Genomic DNA, 22,504 nt, shown 5'->3' on the forward strand with positions numbered 1-22,504 from the left:
TTACTATTATGATGACCCACTTCAGCGGTTAGTACAGTGCCTGGCACACAGTAAGCACTTAAGAAAAGCCATCATTATTATTATTATTACTACAGTGCCTGGCATGTTGTAAGCACTTAACAAATACCATTACTATTATGATGACCCACTTCAGCACTTAGTACAGTGCCTGGCACACGGTAAGCACTTAAGAAAAGCCATTATTATTATTATTATTATTATTATTACAGTGCCTGGCACGTAGTAAGTGCTTAACAAATACCATTACTATTATGATGACCCACTTCAGCGGTTAGTACAGTGCCTGGCACACAGTAAGCACTTAAGAAAAGCCATCATTATTATTATTATTATTATTATTATTACTACAGTGCCTGGCATGTTGTAAGCGCTTAACAAATACCATTACTATTATGATGACCCACTTCAGCGGTTAGTACAGTGCCTGGCACACGGTAAGCACTTAAGAAAAGCCATTATTATTATTATTATTATTATTATTATTATTATTATTATTATTATTATTATTATCATCATTATTATTATTATTACAGTGCCTGGCACGTAGTAAGTGCTTAACAAATACCATTACTATTATGATGACCCACTTCAGCGGTTAGTACAGTGCCTGGCACACAGTAAGCACTTAAGAAAAGCCATCATTATTATTATTATTATTATTATTATTACTACAGTGCCTGGCATGTTGTAAGCGCTTAACAAATACCATTACTATTATGATGACCCACTTCAGCGGTTAGTACAGTGCCTGGCACACGGTAAGCACTTAAGAAAAGCCATTATTATTATTATTATTATTATTATTATTATTATTATTATTATCATTATTATTATTACAGTGCCTGGCACATAGTAAGTGCTTAACAAATACCATTACTATTATGATGACCCACTTCAGCGGTTAGTACAGTGCCTGGCACACAGTAAGCACTTAAGAAAAGCCATCATTATTACTATTATTACTACAGTGCCTGGCATGTTGTAAGCACTTAACAAATATCATTACTATTATGATGACCCACTTCAGCACTTAGTACAGTGCCTGGCACACGGTAAGCACTTAAGAAAAGCCATTATTATTATTATTATTATTATTATTATTATTACAGTGCCTGGCACGTCGTAAGTGCTTAACAAATACCATTACTATTATGATGACCCACTTCAGCGGTTAGTACAGTGCCTGGCACACAGTAAGCACTTAAGAAAAGCCATCATTATTATTATTATTATTATTACTACAGTGCCTGGCATGTTGTAAGCGCTTAACAAATACCATTACTATTATGATGACCCACTTCAGCGGTTAGTACAGTGCCTGGCACACGGTAAGCACTTAAGAAAAGCCATTATTATTATTATTATTATTATAATTATTATTATCATTATTATTATTACAGTGCCTGGCACGTAGTAAGTACTTAACAAATACCATTACTATTATGATGACCCACTTCAGTGGTTAGTACAGTGCCTGGCACACAGTAAGTACTTAAGAAAAGCCATTATTATTATTATTATTAATTATTACTACAGTGCCTGGCATGCTGTAAGCGCTTAACAAATACCATTACTATTATGATGACCCACTTCAGCACTTAGTACAGTGCCTGGCACACAGTAAGCACTTAAGAAAAGCCATTATTATTATTATTATTATTATTATTAATTATTACTACAGTGCCTGGCATGTTGTAAGTGCTTAACAAATACCATTACTATTATGATGACCCACTTCAGTGGTTAGTACAGTGCCTGGCACACAGTAAGCACTTAAGAAAAGCCATTATTATTATTATTATTATTATTATTATTAATTATTACTACAGTGCCTGGCACGTAGTAAGCGCTTAACAAATACCATTACTATTATGATGACCCACTTCAGCACTTGGTACAGTGCCTGGCAAACAGTAAGCACTTAAGAAAAGCCATTATTATTATTATTATTATTATTATTATTATTATTACAGTGCCTGGCACGTAGTAGGCGCTTCACAAATACCATCTTTATTGTTATTAATTTTCTCTGGGCCTCAGTTTCCTCATCTGTCAAATGGGGATGAGGCCCCTGAGCCCCACGGGGGACAACCTCATCACCTTGTATCCGCCCCCCCCGGCGCGTAATACAGCTCCTGTCACGTAGTAAGCGCTTCCCACATCATCACCTCACCTCCTCCAACGGCTCCTCCCGCCGCCGGAAGTGACGCGCGCGCGCCCGGCCGGAAGTCCCGCCCCCCCAGGGGGAGCCAATCGGCCCGCAGATAGTCAGCCGAGCGGCCGGCCAATTGGGAAGCAGCCGGTCAAGCGGCCGACCAATCAGGCGGCCCCGCCAATCGACCAATCAGCCTGAAGCCGGTCAACCGGCGGACCAATCAGGCGGCCCCGCCAATCGACCAATCAGCCTGCGGCCGGTCAAACGGCCGACCAATCAGGCGGCCCCCCCATCAACCAATTAGGCTGCAGCCGGTCAACCGGCCGACCAATCAGGAGGCCCACCAATCAACCAATCAGCCTTTAGCCGGTCAACCGGCCGACCAATCAGGCGGCCCCCCCATCAACCAATCAGGCTGCAGCTGGTCTACCAATCAGGGAGCCCGCCCATCAACCAATCAGCCTGAAGCCGGTCAACCGGCCGACCAATCAGGAGGCCCCCCCCATCAACCAATCAGGCTGCAGCCGGTCAACCGGCCGACCAATCAAGAGGCCCACCAATCAACCAATCAGCCTGAAGCCGGTCAACCGGCCGACCAATCAGGCGGCCCCCCCCATCAACCAATTAGACTGCAGCCTGTCAACCGGCCGACCAATCAGGAAGCCCGCCCATCAACCAATCAGGCTGCAGCCGGTCGACCAATCAGGAAGCCCGCCCATCAACCAATCAGCCTGAAGCGGGTCAACCGGCCGACCAATCAGGCGGCCCCACCAATCAGGCGGCCCCACCAATCAGCCAATCAGCCTGCAGCCGGTCAACCGGCCGACCAATCAAGCGGCCCGCCAATCAACCAATCAGCCTGCAGCCGGTTAGGCGCTCAATAAATATGACTGAATGAATAAGGGCTGGGGGAGATATCAGGGGCCGAGAAGATTGACGACGATAATGATGACGGTACTTGTTAAGCGCCCACGGCGCTCAGTACAGCGCTCAGCACCCAGTAGGCGCTCAATAAATACGACAATGAAGAAGGGCTGGGTGAGATATCGGGTGCCGAGAAGATTGATGATGATAATGACGACGGTATCTGTTAAGCACCCACGGCGCTCAGTACAGCGCTCGATACCCAATAGGCGCTCAATAAATGACTGAATGAATAAGGGCTGGAAGAGTTATCGGGTGCTGATAATATTGACGATGATAATGACAGTAGTATTTGTTAAACACCCACGGCGCTCAGTACAGCACTCAGCACCCAGTAGGCGCTCAATAAATACAACTGAATGACTACGGGCTGGGTGAGATATCGGGTGCTGATAATATTGACAACGGTATCTGTTAAAGCACCCACGGCGCTCAGTACAGCGTTCGACACCCAGTAGGCGCTCAATAAATGTGACTGAATGAATAAGGGCTGGGAGAGATATCGGGTGCCGAGAAGATGGACGACGGTATCTGTTAAGCGCCCACGGCGCTCAGTACAGCGCTCAACACCCAGTAGGCACTCAATAAATGTGACTGAATGAATAAGGGCTGGGAGAGATATCGCGTGCCGAGAAGATTGACGACGATATTTGTTAAGCGCCCACGGCGCTCAGTGCAGCGCTCAACACCCAGTAGGTGCTCAATAAATACGACTGAATGAATAATGGCTTGGAGAGATATCGGGTCCGAGAAGATTGACGACAATAATGGCGACGGTACCTGTTAAGCGCCCACGGCGCTCAGTACAGCGCTCAACACCCAGTAGGCGCTCAATAAATATCACTGAACGAATAAGGGCTGGGAGAGATACTGGGTGCCGATAATATTAGCAATGATAATGACGACGGTATTCGTTAAGCGCCCACGGCGCTCAGTACAGCGCTCAATAAATACGACTGAATGAATAAGGGCTGGGAGAGATTATTGGGTGCCGAGATTGACGATCATAGTGACGACGGCATCTGTTGAGCGTCCACGGCGCTCAGCACAGCGCTCAACACCCAGTAGGCGCTCAATAAATACGACTGAATGAATAAGGGCTGGGAGAGATATTGGGTGCCGACATTGACGATGATAGTGACTACGGTATCTGTTAAGCGCCCACGGCGCTCAGTACAGCGCTCAACACCCAGTAAGCACTCAATAAATACGATTGAATTAATAAGGGCCGGGAGAGATATCGGGTGCCGAGAAGATGGACGACGGTATTTGTTAAGCGCCCACGGCGCTCAGTACAGTGCTCAACACCCAGTAGGCACTCAATAAATGTGACTGAATGAATAAGGGCTGGGAGAGATATCGGGGGCCGAGAAGATTGATGATGGTATCTGTTGAGCACCCACGGCGCTCAGTACAGCGCTCAACACCCAGTAGGCGCTCAATAAATGTGACTGAATGAATAAGGGCTGGGAGAGACATCCGGTGCCGATAATATTGATGATGGTATCTGTTAAGGGCCCACGGCGCTCAGTACAGCGCTCAACACCCAGTAGGCGCTCAATAAATACAACTGAATGAATAAGGGCTGGGAGAGACACCCGGTGCAGATAATAATGACAACAGTATCTGTTAACCGCCCACGGAGCTCAGTACAGCGCTCAACACCCAGTAGGCGCTCAGTAAATATGACAATGAATAAGGGCTGGGAGAGACATCCGGTGCCGATAATAATGACGACGGTATCTGTTAAGCGCCCACGGCGCTCAGTACAGCGCTCAGCACCCAGTAGGCGCTCAATAAATACAACTGAATGAATAAGGGCTGGGAGAGATATCGGGTGCAGATAATACTGACGACGGTATCTGTTAAGCGCCCACGGCGCTCAGTACAGCGCTCAACACCCAGTAGGCGCTCAATAAATACAACTGAATGAATAATGGTTGGGAGAGATATCGGGTGCCGATAATACTGACGACGGTATCTGTTAAGCGCCCACGGCGCTCAGTACAGCGCTCAACACCCAGTAAGCGCTCAACAAATAAGACTCAATGAATAAGGACGACGGTATTTACTAAGCACCTACCGTGCGCCGAGCACTGTTCTAAGCGCTGCGGTAGATACCACTTAGGGAGGTTGGGCACGGTCCCCGCGTGGGGCCCGCCCTCTTAACCCCCGATTTACAGATGAGGAAACTGAGGCCCGGAGAATAATCATCATCATCGTGGTATTTATTAAACGGTTACTAGGTGCCGGGCGCTGTACTAAGCGCCTGGAGGGGGGAGAATACAAGCTAAAGGGGTCGGACCCGGTCCCCGTCCCCCGCGGGGCTCACGGTCTCCGTCCCCATTTGACGGAGGAGGGAAACTGAGGCCCCCCACCACCACCGAGAAGGGAAGTGACTGGTCCAAGGTCACCCGGCGGAGCCGGGATTAGAACTCACGTCCTGCAGACTGCCGGGCCCAGGCTCCGCCCTCTGAGCCGCCCGTCCCCTCGGGCTATCTATTAAGCGCCACGTCCCCCCGGCACTGGGGTCTCCGGATCCGACCGGGCTCCCACCCCCCACCTCCGGGCCGGGGGGAATCTCCTCCCCGTTCTTCGGATGAGGAGACTGAGGCACGGAGAAAACGATGCGGCGGGACCGGAACCCGGGTCTCCCGGCCGGCGGTGGGACTTACTGAGCGCCTCCGGCGTCCGGGGCGCTCGGGAGAGTTTTCCAGGAATCGACGGCACCTGGAGCCGTCCTAAGCTCTTGGGAGAGCCCGGTGAGTCCGGCCGGGGTGTGTACTGAGCGCTCCCTCCGCGTCGCGCCCCGGAGCGAGCGCTTTAGGAGACGCCAACGGATCGATCGACGGGGCGCGGTCCCCAGTCCGACGGGGCCGGGGGGGGGTCTAGTACACTCAGGCCTTTAGCGTCCGGGCCTCCTCGTGGATCCAGGCTGCGGCGGAATTCCCGGCCGGAGAGCCCCTGGGAACGGTCCCGTCCGCGGTTGCTGTGAGGCGTACTTACTGAGCGCCGGGCCCGGTCGGCGCCCCAGCCGTCCTAAGCTCTTGGGAGAGCCCGGTGAGTCCGGCCGGGGCGTGTACTGAGCGCTCCCTCCGCGTCGGATCCGGGAGCGAGCGCTTTGGGAGATGCCAACGGATCGATCGATGCCGCGGCGGGCGGGGGACTGTACTGAGCGCCTGGGGCGGCTCCCGTGCTCTTCCGCCCTCCTTCCCCAGTCCGGTGGGGACGGGGGGGGGTTCAGTACACTCAGGCCTCCCCCCGGGTCCCCAGTCTGACGGGGACGGGGGGGGTCTAGTACACTCAGGCCTTTAGCGTCCGGGCCCCCTCGTGGATCCAGGCTGCGGCGGAATTCCCGGACGGAGAGCCCCCGGGAACGGCCCCGTCCGCGGTTGCCGTGAGGGGTACTTACTGGGCGTCGGGCCCAGTCGGCGCCCCAGCCGTCCTAAGCTCTTGGGAGAGCCCGCTGAGTCCGGCCGGGCCGTGTACTGAGCGCTCCCTCCGCGTCGTGCCCTGGAGCGACCGCTTTAGGAGATGCCAACGGATCAATCGACGCCACCGCGGGCGGGGGACTGTACTGAGCGCCCGGGGCGGCTCCCGTGCCCTTCCGCCCCGCCCACCCAGGCCGGCAGGAATGGAGGGGGGGGTTCGGTACACTCAGGCCCGTCCCCGGTCCGACGGGGACGGGAGGGGGGTGGCCGGTGCACTCGGGCCTTTAGCGTCCGGATCCGGGCTGCGGCGGAATTCCCGGCCCCGGGAACGGCGGCGGCCGCGAGGGGCACTTGCTGAGCGCCGGGCCCGGCGGCGCCCCCCCCCCCCCCCCCCCGCGGCGTCCCCTCGAGGCCCCCCCGGTTCCTTCCCGCGCCGATCCGCCCCCGGGCCGGGCGGGTCCCGTGGGACGCGCACCATCCGTGGCCGGGGCCCCGCGGGGGCGGCGGGGCGGGCGCCCTCAGCCGTAGTGATAGACGAAGTCGTAGCTGGTGGGCTCCTTGGGCACCGGCGGCGGGGCCTCGGGGATGTGCACGTTCTCCAGGTCCAGGAGCCGCAGCTTCATCTCCATGCTGAGCAGGGTGTCCAGGTCGCTCTTGGTCAGCTCGCTGCCCATCTCCTTGCCCAGCAGGGCGCACAGCCCGTCCAGCCAGATGCAGTACTGCCGGGCGGGCGGGCGGGCGGGCGGGCGGGCGCGCCGGGCCCTCCGTCATCCAGCCCGCCACCCTCCATCTCTCCCTCCGTCCCTCCTTCCCATCTCTTCCTCTGTCTCTCCGTCCATCCATCCATCCATCCCTCCATCCCTCCACCGCGCCGTCCGCCGCCATCCATCCCGCCACTCTCCATCTCTCCCTCCGTCCCTCCTTCCCATCTCTTCCTGTCTCTCCATCCCTCCCTCCGTCCGTCTCTCCCTCCACCAAGCCGTCCACCACCATCCATCCCGCCGTGCTCCATCTCTCCCTCCGTCCCTCCTTCCCATCTCTTCCTCTGTCTCTACATCCATCCCTCCCTCCACCCAACTGTCCACCACCATCCATCCCACCATGCTCCATCTCTCCCTCCATCCCATCTCTTCCTCTCTCCATCCATCCATCCATCCGTCCATCCGTCTCTCCCTCCACCGAGCCGTCCACCACCATCCATCCCGCCATGCTCCATCTCTCCCTCCGTCCCTCCTTCCCATCTCTTCCTCTGTCTCTCCATCCATCCTTCCCTCCGTCCATCTCTCCCTCCACCGAGCCATCCACCACCATCCATCCCGCCACCCTCCATCTCTCTCTCCATCCCTCCTTCCCATCCCTCTTCTATCTCTCCATCCATCCCTCCCTCCCTCCATCCGTCCATCTCCCCCTCCACCGAGCCATCCACCACCATCCCGCCACCCTTCCCTCTAATCTCTCCATCCATCCCTCCATCTCTCCCTCCCGCCATCCCGCCACCCATCCAGCTCTCCCTCCCTCCCTCCATTCATCATCCATCCACCCTTCAATCCATCCATCTCTCCCTCCATCCCTCCTTCTATCTCTCCACTCCCCCCTCCATCTCTGCATCCATCCCTCTTTCCCCATCTCTCCATCCACCCCTCAATCCATCCATCCATCCCCTCTGCCTCTATCTCTCCATCCATCCCTCATCTCTCCATCCATCCCTCCATCTCTCCCTGTATCCCCCCCATCCATCTCTCCATCCATAGTTCGTCAATCCATCCATCCCTCCCACCATCGTCCAACCATCTCTCCATCCATCCATCCCTCCCTCCCTCCCTCCACCTCTCCCCGTGTGACCCCCCGGGGCCGGTCGCTTCCCTTCTCCGGGCCCCGGTTTCCTCCTCCGGAAAACGGGGATCCGATCCCCGTCCTCCCGGACGGCGCACCCCGGGTGGGCTCGTCGCCCCCGATTCCGAGGACTCCTCCCGGAGGGAGCCGCCGGGAGCCTCACCTCGTATTTATTGGGCGCGATGAAGTTGAGCGTCTCGTCGGGATCGTAGAGGATGGAGAAAGCCAGCTCCAACAGCTCCTGACACGGACGGACGACGCTTCCGCTGTCTCTGCGCCTTCGGTCTGGTTCTCATCCCCACCCGCCATCTTGGGCTCCCCACCACCACCACCACACGGGCTACGCCCGCCATCTTCAGTGGCTCCTTCCCGCCTGCCCTCCCTCCGGCCGCCATCTCGAGCCCCTCCTGCCCGTCTCCTCCTCCTCCTCCTCCCTCAGGCGACGACCGCCATCTCGAACGGCCGGTTATGGCCACCGTCATGAGCCCCTCCCGCCAGCCTCCTCTCCCTCTTCCCTCAGGCTCCGGCCACCATAATAATAATAATGATGGCATTTGTTAACCGCTTACTATGTGCAAAGCACTGTTCTAAGTGCTGGGGGGATACAAGGTGATCAAGGTTGTCCCACGGGGGGCTCACAGTCTTAATCCCCATTTTACAGATGAGGGAACTGAGGCTAGAGAAGTGAAGTGACTTGCCCAAGGTCACATAGCAGACATGTGGCGGAGCCAGGATTTGAACCCATGACCTCTGACTCCCAAGCCCGGGCTCTTTCCACCGAGCCAAGCTGTTTCTCCATCTTGAGCCCCTCCTGTCAGCCTCCTCTTCCTCCTCCCTCGGGCTCCGGCCGCCATCTCGAGCCCTTCCTGCCTGCCTCCTCTTCCTCCTCCCTCAGGCTACGGCCATCTTGAGCCCCTCCCGTCAGCCTCTTCTTCCTCCTCCCTCGGGCTCCGGCCACCATCTCAAGCCCTTCCTGCCTGCCTCCCCTTCATCTTCCCTCAGGCTACGGCCATCTTGAGCCCCTCCCATCAGCCTCCTCTTCCTCCTCCCTCGGGCTACGGCCGCCATTTTGAGCACCTCCTGCCCGCCTCCTCTTCCTTCCTCCCTCAGGCTCCGGATGCCATCTTGAATCGCTCCTTCCCATCTCTTCTCCCTCCTCCCACCGGCTACGGCCACCATCTCGAACCCCATCCTGCCCGCCTCCTCTTCCTCCTCCCTCAGACAATGACCGCCACCCCGAGCCCCTCCTGCCCGCCTCCTCTTCCTCCTCCCTCAGACTACGGCCACCGTCTTGAGCACCGTCCCGGCCGTCTCCTCTCCCTCCTCCCCTAGGTTATGGCCGCCATCCTGAGCCCCTCCTGTCAGCCCCCTCTCCCTCCTCCCTCAGGTTATGGCCGCCATCTTGAGCCCCATTCTGTCCGCCTCCTCTTCCTCCTCCCCCCTCAGGCTACGGCCGCCATCTTGAGCCCCATCCTGCCCGCCTCCTCTTCCTCCTCCCCTAGGTTATGGCTGCCACCTTGAGCCCCTCCCGTCAGCCTCCCATCCCTCCTCCCTCAGGCTACGGCCGCCATCTTAAGCCCCTCCCATCAGCCTCCTCTTCCTCCTCCCTCAGGCTACAGCCGCCATCTTGAGCCCCATCCTGCCCGCCTCCTCTTCCTCCTCCCCTAGGTTATGGCTGCCACCTTGAGCCCCTCCTGTCAGCCCCCTCTCCTTCCTCCCTCAGGATACGGCCGCCATCTTAAGCCCCTCCCATCAGCCTCCTCTTCCTCCTCCCTCAGGCTACGGCCACCATCTTGAGCCCCATCCTGCCCGCCTCCTCTTTCTCCTCCCTCAGGCTACGGCCGCCATCTTGAGCCCCATTCTGCCCGCCTCCTCTCCCTCCTCCCTCAGACTCTAGCCACCATCTTGAGCACCATCCTGCCCAGCTCCTCTCCCTCCACCCTAGGTTATGGCTACCATCTTGAGCCCCTCCCGTCAGCCTCCCCTCCCTCCTCCCTCGGACTACGGCCGCCATCTTGAGCCCCATCCTGCCCGCCTCCTCTTTCTCCTCCCTCAGGCTACGTCCGCCATCTTGACCCCCTTCTGCCTGCCTCCTCTTCCTCCTCCCTCAGACTCTAGCTACCACCTTGAGCCCCATCCTGCCCATCTCCTCTCCCTCCTCCCCTTAGGTTATCGCTGCCATCTTGAGCCCCATTCTGCCCACCTCCTCTTCCTCCTCCCTCGGGCTCAGGCCGCCATCTTGAGCCCCTCCCGTCAGCCTCCTCTTCCTCCTCCCTCAGGCCCCGGCCGCCATCTTGAGCTCCATTCTGCCCGCCTCCTCTTCCTCCTCCCTCAGACTACAGCCACCATCTCGAGCCCCATCCTGCCCGTCTCCTCTCCCTCCTCCCCTAGGTTATGGCCGCCATCTTGAGCCCCATTCTGCCCACCTCCTCCTCCTCCTCCCTCGGGCTCCGGCCGCCATCTTGAATCGCTCCTTCCCGCCTCATCCTCTCCCGGACCCCCGCCCCGGCGGCCCTCACCCACCTTGTTCTGCTTCAGGGCGCTCTTCTCCCTCATGTGCGGGCAATCCTTCCCGGTGACGATGGCCTTGATGTCGGCCACGGGGACTGGGAGGGAAACGGGAAGCGGCCGGTCGTCGGCCGCCCGCTGGGCCGCCCACCGCTCTTGACCCCCGTCCCTCCGTCCCGCTCGCCGGTCCATCCGTCCCCGTCAGTTGGACTCACTCTTGTCCTGCAGGGCCTCAAAGGTGACCTCCCCATCCGGGCGGTCATCCAGGTCACCATAGTGCAACACTTTGTGGTTCAGGGCCAGGCGACAGTACCAGAACCGCTCTGGGCATGAGGAATAAGAAGTGTCATGAGAATAATCATTACTCAATGGCAACACATCAGAATGCGCTAAAGATATTTAAATAGACACTAAATAGATCACACCAGGAATAAATAATACGTGTCATGAGAATAATCACGACTCAATGACAACAAATCAGATATTTAAATAGACACTAAATAGATCACGCCAGGAATAATAAGTGCCGTAAGAATAATCACGACTCAATGGCAACAAATCAGAATGTGCTAAAGATACTGAAATAGACACTAAATAGATCACACCAGGAATAATGTGTCATGAGAATAATCACTACTCAATGACAATAAATCAGAATGTGCTAAAGATATTTAAATAGACACTAAATAGATCACGCCAGGAATAATAAGTGTCATGAGAATAATCATTCCTCAGTTACAACAAATTAGAATGTGCTAAAGATATTTAAATAGACACTAAATAGATCACGGCAGGAATAATAAGTGCCATGGGAATAATCATGACTCAATTACAACATATCAGAATGTGCTAAAGATATTTAGATAGACACTAAATAGATCACGGCAGGAATAATAAGTGCCATGAGAATAATCACTACTCAACTACAACAAATCAGAATGTGCTAAAGATATTTAAGTAGACACTAAATAGATCACGGCAGGAATAATAAGCGTCATGAGAATAATCACGACTCAATGACAACAAATCAGATATTTAAATAGACACTAAATAGATCACGCCAGGAATAATAAGTGTCATGAGAATAATCATTATTCAATGACAACAAATCGGAATGTGCTAAAGGTATTTAAATAGACACTAAATAGATCACGGCAGGAATTATAAGTGTCATGAGAATAATCACGACTCAATTACAACAAATCAGAATGTGCTAAAGATATTTGAATAGACACTAAATAGATCATGCCAGGAATAATAAGTGTCGTGAGAATAATCATCACTCAATGACAACAAATCAGAATGTGCTAAAGATACTTAAATAAACACTAAATAGATCACGCCAGGAATAATAAGTGTCATGCGAATAATCATTACTCAGTTACAACAAATCAGAATGTGCTAAAGATATTGAAATAGACACTAAATAGATCATGCCAGGAATAATGTGTCATGAGAATAATCATTACTCAAAGACAACAAATCAGAATGTGCTAAAGATATTTAAATAGACACTAAATAGATCACGCCAGGAATAATAAGTGCCATGAGAATGATCACTACTCAATTACAACAAATCAGAATGTGCTAAAGATATTTAAATAGACACCAAATAGATCACGCCAGGAATAATAAGTGTCATGAGAATAATCACGACTCAATGACAACAAATCAGATATTTAAATAGACACTCAATAGATCACGCCAGGAATAATAAGTGTCATGAGAATAATCACGACTCAATGGCAACAAATCAGAATGTGCTAAAGGTATTTAAATAGACACTAAATAGATCACGCCAGGAATAATACGTGTCATGAGAATAATCATTACTGAATGACAACAAATCAGAATGTGCTAAAGATATTTAAATAGACACTAAATAGATCACGGCAGGAATAATAAGTGCCATGAGAATAATCATTACTCAGTTACAACAAATCAGAATGTGCTAAAGATATTGAAATAGACACTAAATAGATCACACCAGGAATGAATAAATAAATAAATAGATCACGCCAGGAAGTGCCACGAGAATAATCACGACTCAATTACAACAAATCAGAATGTGCTAAAGATACTGAAATAGTCACTAAATAGATCACGCCAGGAGTAATAAGTGTCATGAAAATAATCACGACTCAATGACAACAAATCAGATATTTAAATAGACACTAAATAGATCACGCCAGGAATTATAAGTGTCATGAGAATAATCACGACTCAATGACAACAAATCAGAATGTGCTAAAGGTATTTAAATAGACACTAAATAGATCATGCCAGGAATAATAAGTGTCATGAGAAAAATCACGACTCAATGACAACAAATCAGAATGTGCTAAAGATATTTAAATAGACACTAAATAGATCACAGCAGGAATTATAAGTGTCATGAGAATAATCACGACTCAATGACAACACATCAGAATGTGCTAAAGATATTTAAATAGACACTAAATAGATCACGCCAGGAATAATAAGTGTCATGAAAATAATCACGACTCAATGACAACAAATCAGATATTTAAATTGACACTAAATAGATCACGCCAGGAATAACAAGTGCCGTGAGAATAATCACGACTCAATGGCAACACATCAGAATGTGCTAAAGATATGCAGACAGACACTAAATAGATCACGCCAGGAATAATAAGTGCCATGAGAATAATCACGACTCAATGACAATAAATCAGAATGTGCTAAAGATATTGAAATAGACACTAAATAGATCACGCCAGGAATAATAAGTGCCGTGAGAATAATCACGACTCAATGACAACAAATCAGAATGTGCTAAAGATATTGAAATAGACACTAAATAGATCACGCCAGGAATAATAAGTGCTGTGAGAATAATCACGACTCAATGACAACAAATAAGAATGTGCTAAAGGTATTTAAATAGACACTAAATAGATCACGGCAGGAATAATAAGTGTCATGAGAATAATCACGACTCAATGACAACACATCAGAATGTGCTAAAGGTATTTAAATAGACACTAAATAGATCACGGCAGGAATTATAAGTGTCATGAGAGTAATCACTAGTCAGTTACAACAAATCAGAATGTGCTAAAGATACTTAAATAGACACTAAATAGATCACGCCAGGAATTATAAGTGTCATGAGAATAATCACGACAATGACGACAAATCAGAATGTGCTAAAGATATTGAAACAGACACTAAATAGATCACACCAGGAATAATAAGTGTCATCAGAATAATCATGACTCAATTACAATAAATAAGAATGTGCTAAAGATATTTAAAAAGACACTAAATAGATCACGCCAGGAATAATAAGTGTCATGAAAATAATCACGACTCAATGACAACAAATCAGATATTTAAATTGACACTAAATAGATCACGCCAGGAATAACAAGTGCCGTGAGAATAATCACGACTCAATGGCAACACATCAGAATGTGCTAAAGATATGCAGACAGACACTAAATAGATCACGCCAGGAATAATAAGTGCCATGAGAATAATCACGACTCAATGACAATAAATCAGAATGTGCTAAAGATATTGAAATAGACACTAAATAGATCACGCCAGGAATAATAAGTGCCGTGAGAATAATCACGACTCAATGACAACAAATCAGAATGTGCTAAAGATATTGAAATAGACACTAAATAGATCACGCCAGGAATAATAAGTGCTGTGAGAATAATCACGACTCAATGACAACAAATAAGAATGTGCTAAAGGTATTTAAATAGACACTAAATAGATCACGGCAGGAATAATAAGTGTCATGAGAATAATCACGACTCAATGACAACACATCAGAATGTGCTAAAGGTATTTAAATAGACACTAAATAGATCACGGCAGGAATTATAAGTGTCATGAGAGTAATCACTAGTCAGTTACAACAAATCAGAATGTGCTAAAGATACTTAAATAGACACTAAATAGATCACGCCAGGAATTATAAGTGTCATGAGAATAATCACGACAATGACGACAAATCAGAATGTGCTAAAGATATTGAAACAGACACTAAATAGATCACACCAGGAATAATAAGTGTCATCAGAATAATCATGACTCAATTACAATAAATAAGAATGTGCTAAAGATATTTAAAAAGACACTAAATAGATCACGCCAGGAATAATAAGTGTCGTGAGAATAATCACGACTCAATGACAACAAATCAGAATGTGCTAAAGGTATTTAAATAGACACTAAATAGATCACACCAGGAATAATAAGTGTCATGAGAATAATCATTACTCAATGACAACAAATCAGAATGTGCTAAAGATATTTAAATATATACTAAATAGTTCACACTAAATATATATTAAATGGGCTAAATACATTATACTAAATATACATCACTAATATATACTATATCATAATGTCCTAAATACATTAGAATGCTTAATACATTGAATATATTAATAATAATAATAATAATTTCATTATAACAAAACATAATGTCCTAAATATATTTATATATACTATATACTAAATATATTACACTAGATATAGCATATGCTAAATATATACTACTAACATATACTAACATTTATATACGGTAACATACTGAATATATTATAATGTCTACTATATTAAATTCATTATGTGTAGTGATAATTATTGATTAATTACATCACAACACACTAAAAATACTTGAATATGTACTAAATATATACTTTGTGCTAAATATATTACACTAAGTATTTTATATACTAAATATGCACTATATATTAAACATTTTATACTAAATACGAACTACTAATATTTTCTAGCATTTATACTATAATATACTAAATGTATTATGATGTATAATATAAGAAATACATTATGTGTACTAATAATAATTATTGCTTAATTATAATGAATCATAATGTACTAAAAATACATAAATATGTACTAAATATACTAAATATATCACACTAAGTATTTTGCATACTAAATATGCACTACATGTACTAAATATTGAATACTAAATATATACTACTAATATATACTAACATTTATACTATAATATACTAATTGCATTATAATGTGTAATATATGAAACATTATGTGTAATAATTATTAAATCATGTCATAGTGTACTAAAAATACTTAAATATGTACTAAATGTATACTATGTACTAAATGTTATATACTAGATACTGCATATACTAAATATTTTACACTAAATAGATACTAATATACACTAACACATTATGTACTAAATGTATTATAATGCATAATACAGTAAAGATACTATAATGTGTGATAATATTGAAATAAACCATAATGTACTACAAATACTATACTTAGACGTATACTAAATTGATACTACCTATTAAATATATTATACTAGATGTATTTCATACTCAGTATACCATGCTAATTATATATTACTAACATAGACTACAGTATAATATACTAAATATAATGCATAATATAGTAAATATATTACAATGTGTAATACAGCAAGCACATTATGATCTGTTAAATATGTTACAATTTTTAACATGCCGAAGATATTATGGTATGTTAAATATGCCATAATCTATGGCTATATTAATTATGTGTAATATAGCAAGAATATTATGATCTGTTAAATATATTACAATTTTTAATATGCCGAGGATATTACGGTATGTTACATATACCGTAATCAATGGCTATATTAAATAAATTATACTGTGTAATATAGCAAGCATATTATACTCTGCTAAATATATTACAATTTTTAACATGCTGAAGGTATTACGGTATGTTAAATATACCATAATCTAAGGCTATATTAATTATGTGTAGTATAGCAAGCAGATTATGATCTGTTATATATACTACAATTTTTAATATGCCGTAGATATTACGGTATGTTAAATATGCCGTAATCTATGACTATATTAAATTATACTCTGTAATATAGCAAGCATATTATGATCTGTTCAATATATTACAATTTTTAATATGCCAAAGATATTACGGTATGTTAAATATGCCATAATCTATGGCTATATTAAATAAATTATGTGTAATATAGCAAGCATATTACGATCTGTTAAATATATTACAATTTTTTAATATGCCAAAGATATTAAGGTATGTTAAATATACCATAATCTATGGCTATATGAAATAAATTATACTGTGTAATATAGCAAGCATATTATGATCTGTTAAATATATTACAATTTTTAATATGCTGAAGATATTACGGTATGTTAAATATCCCATAATCTATTACTATATTAAATAAATTATAATGTGTAATATAGCAAGCATATTATGATCTGTTAAATATATTACAATTTTTCAATATGCCGAAGATATTATGGTATGTTAAATATATCATAATCTATGGCTATATTAAATAAATTATACTGTGTAATATAGCAAGCATATTACGATCTGTTAAATATAGTACAATTTTTAATATGCCAAAAATATTACGTTATGTTAAATATGCCATAATCTACGACTATATTAAATAAATTATAATGTGTAATGTAGCAAGCATATTGTGATCTGTTGAATACATTACAATTTTTCAATATGCCGAAGATATTACGGTATGTTAAATATACCGTAATCTATGGCTATATTAAATAAATTATAATGTGTAATATAGCAAGCATATTATGATCTGTTAAATATATCACAATTTTTTAATATGCCGAAGATATTATGGTATGTTAAATATACCATAATCTATGGCTATATTAAATAAATTATGTGTAATATAGCAAGCATATTACGATCCGTTAAATATAATACACTTTTTAACATGCCGAAGATATTACCGTATGTTAACTATACCATAATCTATGGCTATATTAAATAAATTATGTCTAATATAGCAAGCATATTACGATCTGTTAAATATATTACAATTTTTAATATACCGAAGATATTACGGTATGTTAACTATACCATAATCTATGGCTATATTAACTAAATTATGTGTAATATAGCGAGCATATTACGATCTGTTAAATATATTACGATTTCTTAATATGCTGAACGTATTACGGTATGTTAAATATACCATAATCTATGGCTATATTAAATAAATTATGTGTAATATAGCAAGCATATTACAACCTGTTAAATTACAATTTTTTAATATGCCAAAGATATTACGGTATGTTAAATATACCATAATCTCTGGCTATATTTATTAAATAAATTATGTGTAATATAGCAAGCATATTACGACCTGTTAAATTACAATTTTTTAATATGCCAAAGATATTACGGTATGTTAAATATACCATAATCTCTGGCTATATTAAATAATAATACAGTAACGTATTACCTGTATTACATGTGAGAATGCATTTCCTAAGCGCTTACTATGTGCCCTGTTCTAAGCAGTGGGGTGGATCTGAGGTCATAATAATAATAATCAATCAATCAATCGTATTTATTGAGCACTTACTGTGTGCAGAGCACTGTACTAAGCGCTTGGGAAGTACAAGTTGGCAACCTATAGAGACAGTCCCTACCCAACAGTGGGCTCACATGATAATAATAATAATAATAATAATGATAGTATTTGTTAAGCGCTTACTATGTGCCAAGCACTGTTCTAAGCGCTGGGGAGGTTACAAGGTGATCCGGTTGTCCCACGGGGGGCTCCCGGTCTTCATCCCCATTTTCCAGAGGAGGAGACCGAGGTCCAGAGAAGGGAAGTGACTCGTCCAGGGTCACCGGGCGGAGCCGGGATTAGAGCCCAGGACAATCCTGACCCCGCCGGGCCCTCCTCGGGAAGAAGGGGGCGGGCCCGGGAAGCGGGGTCTCGGCCGGGATGGGGGAGACGCCCCCCGCCTCACCTTGGCGGCGGCGGTTCCCGACTTTCCGGAATCTCCCGCCCTCGCAGAGCCGGTTGAGTCGCTGTTGCTTGATGAGCTCCAGGATTTCGGGCTGGATCTTCTCCCTGAGCTCGCTGCGGGCCGGGGGGGCGGGGGGGGAGCAGGGTCAGCGCCTCCTCCGGGAAGCCTCCCCGGATTACCTCCTCTCCCCAGAATAATAATAATAATAATAATAATGGTATTTGTTAAGCGCTTACTATGTGCCAAGCACCGTTCTAAGCGCCGGGGGAAGCTACAAGATCATCAGGTTGTCCCCCGTGGGGCTCCCGGTCTTCATCCCCATTTGACAGATGAGGCGACTGAGGCCCAGAGAAGAATAATAATAATAATAACAATGGTGGCATTTATTAAGCGCTTACTATATGCTAAGCGCCGTTCTAAGCGTCGGGGGAGCTACAAGATGATCAGGTTGTCCCCCGTGGGGCTCACGGTCTTCATCCCCATTTGACAGATGAGGGAACTGAGGCCCAGAGAATAACAATAATAATAATAATGAGGGCATTTATTAAGTGCTTACTATGTGCTAAGCACTGTCGTAAGCGCCGGGGGAGCTACAAGATCATCAGGTTGTCCCCCGTGGGGCTCCCGGTCTTCATCCCCATTTGACAGATGAGGCGACTGAGGCCCAGAGAATAATAATAATAATAATAATAATAATAATAATGGTGGCATTTATTAAGCGCTTACTATGTGCTAAGCACTGTCGTAAGCGCCAGGGGAGCTACAAAATTATCAGGTGGTACCCAGTGGGGCTCCCGGTCTTCATCCCCATTTGACAGATGAGGCTACTGAGGCCCAGAGAATAATAATAATAATAATAATGGTGGCATTTATTAAGCGCTTACTATATGCTAAGCGCCGTTCTAAGCGTCGGGGGAGCTACAAGATGATTAGGTTGTCCCCCGTGGGGCTCATGATCTTCATCCCCATTTGACAGATGAGGTGACTGAGGCCCAGAGAATAATAACAATAATAATAATAATAATAATAATAATAATAATGGCATTAATTCCAGCGCTTAGAACAGTGCTTTGCACATAGTAAGCGCTTAATAAATGCCATTATAAAAAAAAGCGCTTACTATGTGCTAAGCACTGTTTTAAGCACTGGGGGAGCTACAAGATCATCAGGTTGTCCCACAGGGGGCTCCCAGTCTTCATCCCCATTTGACAGATGAGGGAACTGAGGCCCAGAGAATAATAATAATAATAATGGTGGCATTTATTAAGCGCTTACTATGTGCTAAGCACTGTCGTAAGCACCAGGGGAGCTACAAGATCATCAGGTTTTCCCCCGTGGGGCTCCCGGTCTTCATCCCCATTTGACAGATGAGGGAACTGAGGCCCAGAGAATAATAATAATAATAATAATGGCATTAATTCCAGCGCTTAGAACAGTGCTTTGCTCAATAAATGGCCCCGATGGATTTGATCGGTCAGAACAGAGCTCTCCGGCCAGTTGACGCTCAATGGATAGCCCCGACTGATTTGATCGCTCAGAACGGAGCTCTGCGGCCAGCCGGCGCTCAATAGGTAGCCCTGATTCGATCGCTCAGAACGGAGCTCGGCAGCCAGCCGGCGCTCAATATATAGCCCCAACTGATTTGATCGCTCAGGACGGAGCTCTGCGGCCAGCCGGCGCTCAATAGGTAGCCCCGACCGATCTGATCGCTCAGAACGGGGCTCGGCGGCCAGCCGGCGCTCAACAGATAGCCCTGACTGATTCGATCGCTCAGAACGGAGCTCTGTAGCCAGCCGGCGCTCAATAGGTAGCCCCGACCGATCCGATCGCTCAGAACGGGGCTCGGCGGCCAGCCGGCGCTCAACAGGTAGCCCTGACTGATTCGATCGCTCAGAACGGAGCTCTGCGGCCAGCCGGCGCTCAATAGGTAGCCCTGATTCGATCGCTCAGAACGGAGCTCGGCAGCCAGCCGGCGCTCGATATATAGCCCCAACTGATTTGATCATTCAGGACGGAGCTCTGCGGCCAGCCGGTGCTCAATAGGTAGCCCCGACTGATTCGATCGCTCAGAATGGAGCTCAGCAGCCAGCCGGCGCTCAATAGGTAGCCCCGACTGATTCGATCGCTCAGAATGGAGCTCAGCGGCTAGCTGGCGCTCAATAGGTAGCTCCGACTGATTCGATCGCTCAGAACAGGGCTCTGTGGCCAGCCGGTGCTCAACAGATAGCCCCGACTGATTCGATCGCTCAGAATGGAGCTCAGCGGCCAGCCGGCGCTCAGTAGGTAGCCCCGACTGATTTGATTGCTCAGAATGGGGTTCTGCGGCCAGCTGGCGCTCGATAGATAGCCCCGACTGATTCAATCACTCAGAACGGAGCTCTGCGGCCAGCCGGTGCTCAGTAGGTAGCCCTGACCGATTTGATCGCTCAGAACGGGGCTCTGCGGCCAGCCGGTGCTCAGTAGATAGCCCCGACTGATTTGATCGCTCAGAACGGAGCTCAGCGAGCCAGCTGGCGCTCGATAGTTAGCCCCGACTGATTCGATCGCTCAGAACGGAGCTCTGCGGCCAACCGGTGCTCAATAGGTAGCCCCGACCGATTTGATCGCTCAGAACGGAGCCCTGCAGCCAGCCGGCGCTCAATAGATAGTACTGATTCGATCGATCAGAACGGAGCTCTGCGGCCAGCCGGCGCTCAACAGGTAGCCCCGACCGATCCGATCGCTCAGAACGGAGCTCGGCGGCCAGCCGGCGCTCAACAGATAGCCCCGACCGATTTGATCGCTCAGAACGGAGCTCAGCGGCCAGCTGGTGCTCAATAGGTAGCCCCGACTGATTCGATCGCTCAGAACGGAGCTCGGCGGCCAGCCGGCGCTCAATAGGTAGCCCCAACCGATTCGATCGCTCATAATGGAGCTCTGCAGACAGCCGGCGCTCAATAGGTAGCCCCGACTGATTTGATCGCTCAGAATGGAGCTCTGCGGCCAGCCGGCTCTCAATAGATAGTACTGATTCGATCGATCAGAATGGAGCTCTGCGGCCAGCTGGCGCTCAACAGGTAGCCCCGACTGATTGATCATTCAGAACGGAGCTCTGCAGTCAGCCGGCGCTCAATAGATAGCCCCGACTGATTTGATCGCTCAGAACGGAGCTCAGCGGCCAGCTGGTGCTCAATAGGTAGCCCCGACCGATCCGATCGCTCAGAACGGGGCTCGGCGGCCAGCCGGCGCTCAACAGGTAGCCCCGACCGATCCGATCGCTCAGAACGGGGCTCGGCGGCCAGCCGGCGCTCAATAGGTAGCCCCGACCGATCCGATCGCTCAGGATGGAGCTCGGCGGCCAGCCGGCGCTCAATAGGTAGCCCCGACCGATCCGATCGCTCAGGATGGAGCTCGGCGGCCAGCCGGCGCTCAACAGGTAGCCCCGACCCATCCGATCGCTCGGAACGGGGCTCGGCGGCCGGCCGGCGCTCAACAGGCGGTCCCGAATGCGCGGCACGGGGCGCTCCGCAGGCCGCGAGCGCTCAGTACATAGCCCGGGCGGGGGGGGGACGGGGGACTGACACGATGGCGGCCGACTGGAAGTCGTCCTGGTGGAGGCGCTCGGCCTGCCGCAGGCGGAGGATCTCGGCGTAGCCCAGCCCGCGCAGTTTGCTCTTCAGCTGGTCCAGGGAGTTGGGCTTGGAGGGCAGGGCCCGGGTGATCTGCTCCCGCACCACCTGCATCACCTGAAAAGCAGTATTATTAATAATAATAGTAATAATAATAACAATAATAATGGCATCTATTAAGCGCTTACTACGCGCCAAGCACCGCTC

The 22,504-nt window shown here is 47.7% G+C and overlaps 1 protein-coding gene across 2 annotated transcripts in view; it reads right to left on the reverse strand.

Moving 5' to 3' along the window:
• Window positions 1-6,929: 6,929 nt before the first annotated feature.
• Window positions 6,930-22,504, reverse strand: part of ELMO2 (engulfment and cell motility 2) — a 59,473-nt gene continuing 43,898 nt past the window's right edge. Inside the window, exons 16-21 of one of the 2 annotated variants that reach the window (XM_038750255.1) lie at window positions 22,251-22,414; window positions 18,690-18,802; window positions 11,088-11,195; window positions 10,888-10,970; window positions 8,528-8,605; window positions 6,930-7,250 (exon numbers count right to left, since the gene is read on the reverse strand). In XM_038750255.1, the coding sequence (XP_038606183.1) occupies window positions 7,050-7,250; window positions 8,528-8,605; window positions 10,888-10,970; window positions 11,088-11,195; window positions 18,690-18,802; window positions 22,251-22,414 (747 nt within the window). In that variant the 3' untranslated portion in view covers window positions 6,930-7,049. The remainder of the gene's footprint in view (window positions 7,251-8,527; window positions 8,606-10,887; window positions 10,971-11,087; window positions 11,196-18,689; window positions 18,803-22,250; window positions 22,415-22,504) is intronic. The other variant, XM_038750254.1, reaches the window with a different exon arrangement.

The sequence above is a fragment of the Tachyglossus aculeatus genome, chromosome 8 (genome assembly GCF_015852505.1).
Source record: "Tachyglossus aculeatus isolate mTacAcu1 chromosome 8, mTacAcu1.pri, whole genome shotgun sequence".
Lineage (NCBI taxonomy): Eukaryota > Metazoa > Chordata > Mammalia > Monotremata > Tachyglossidae > Tachyglossus > Tachyglossus aculeatus.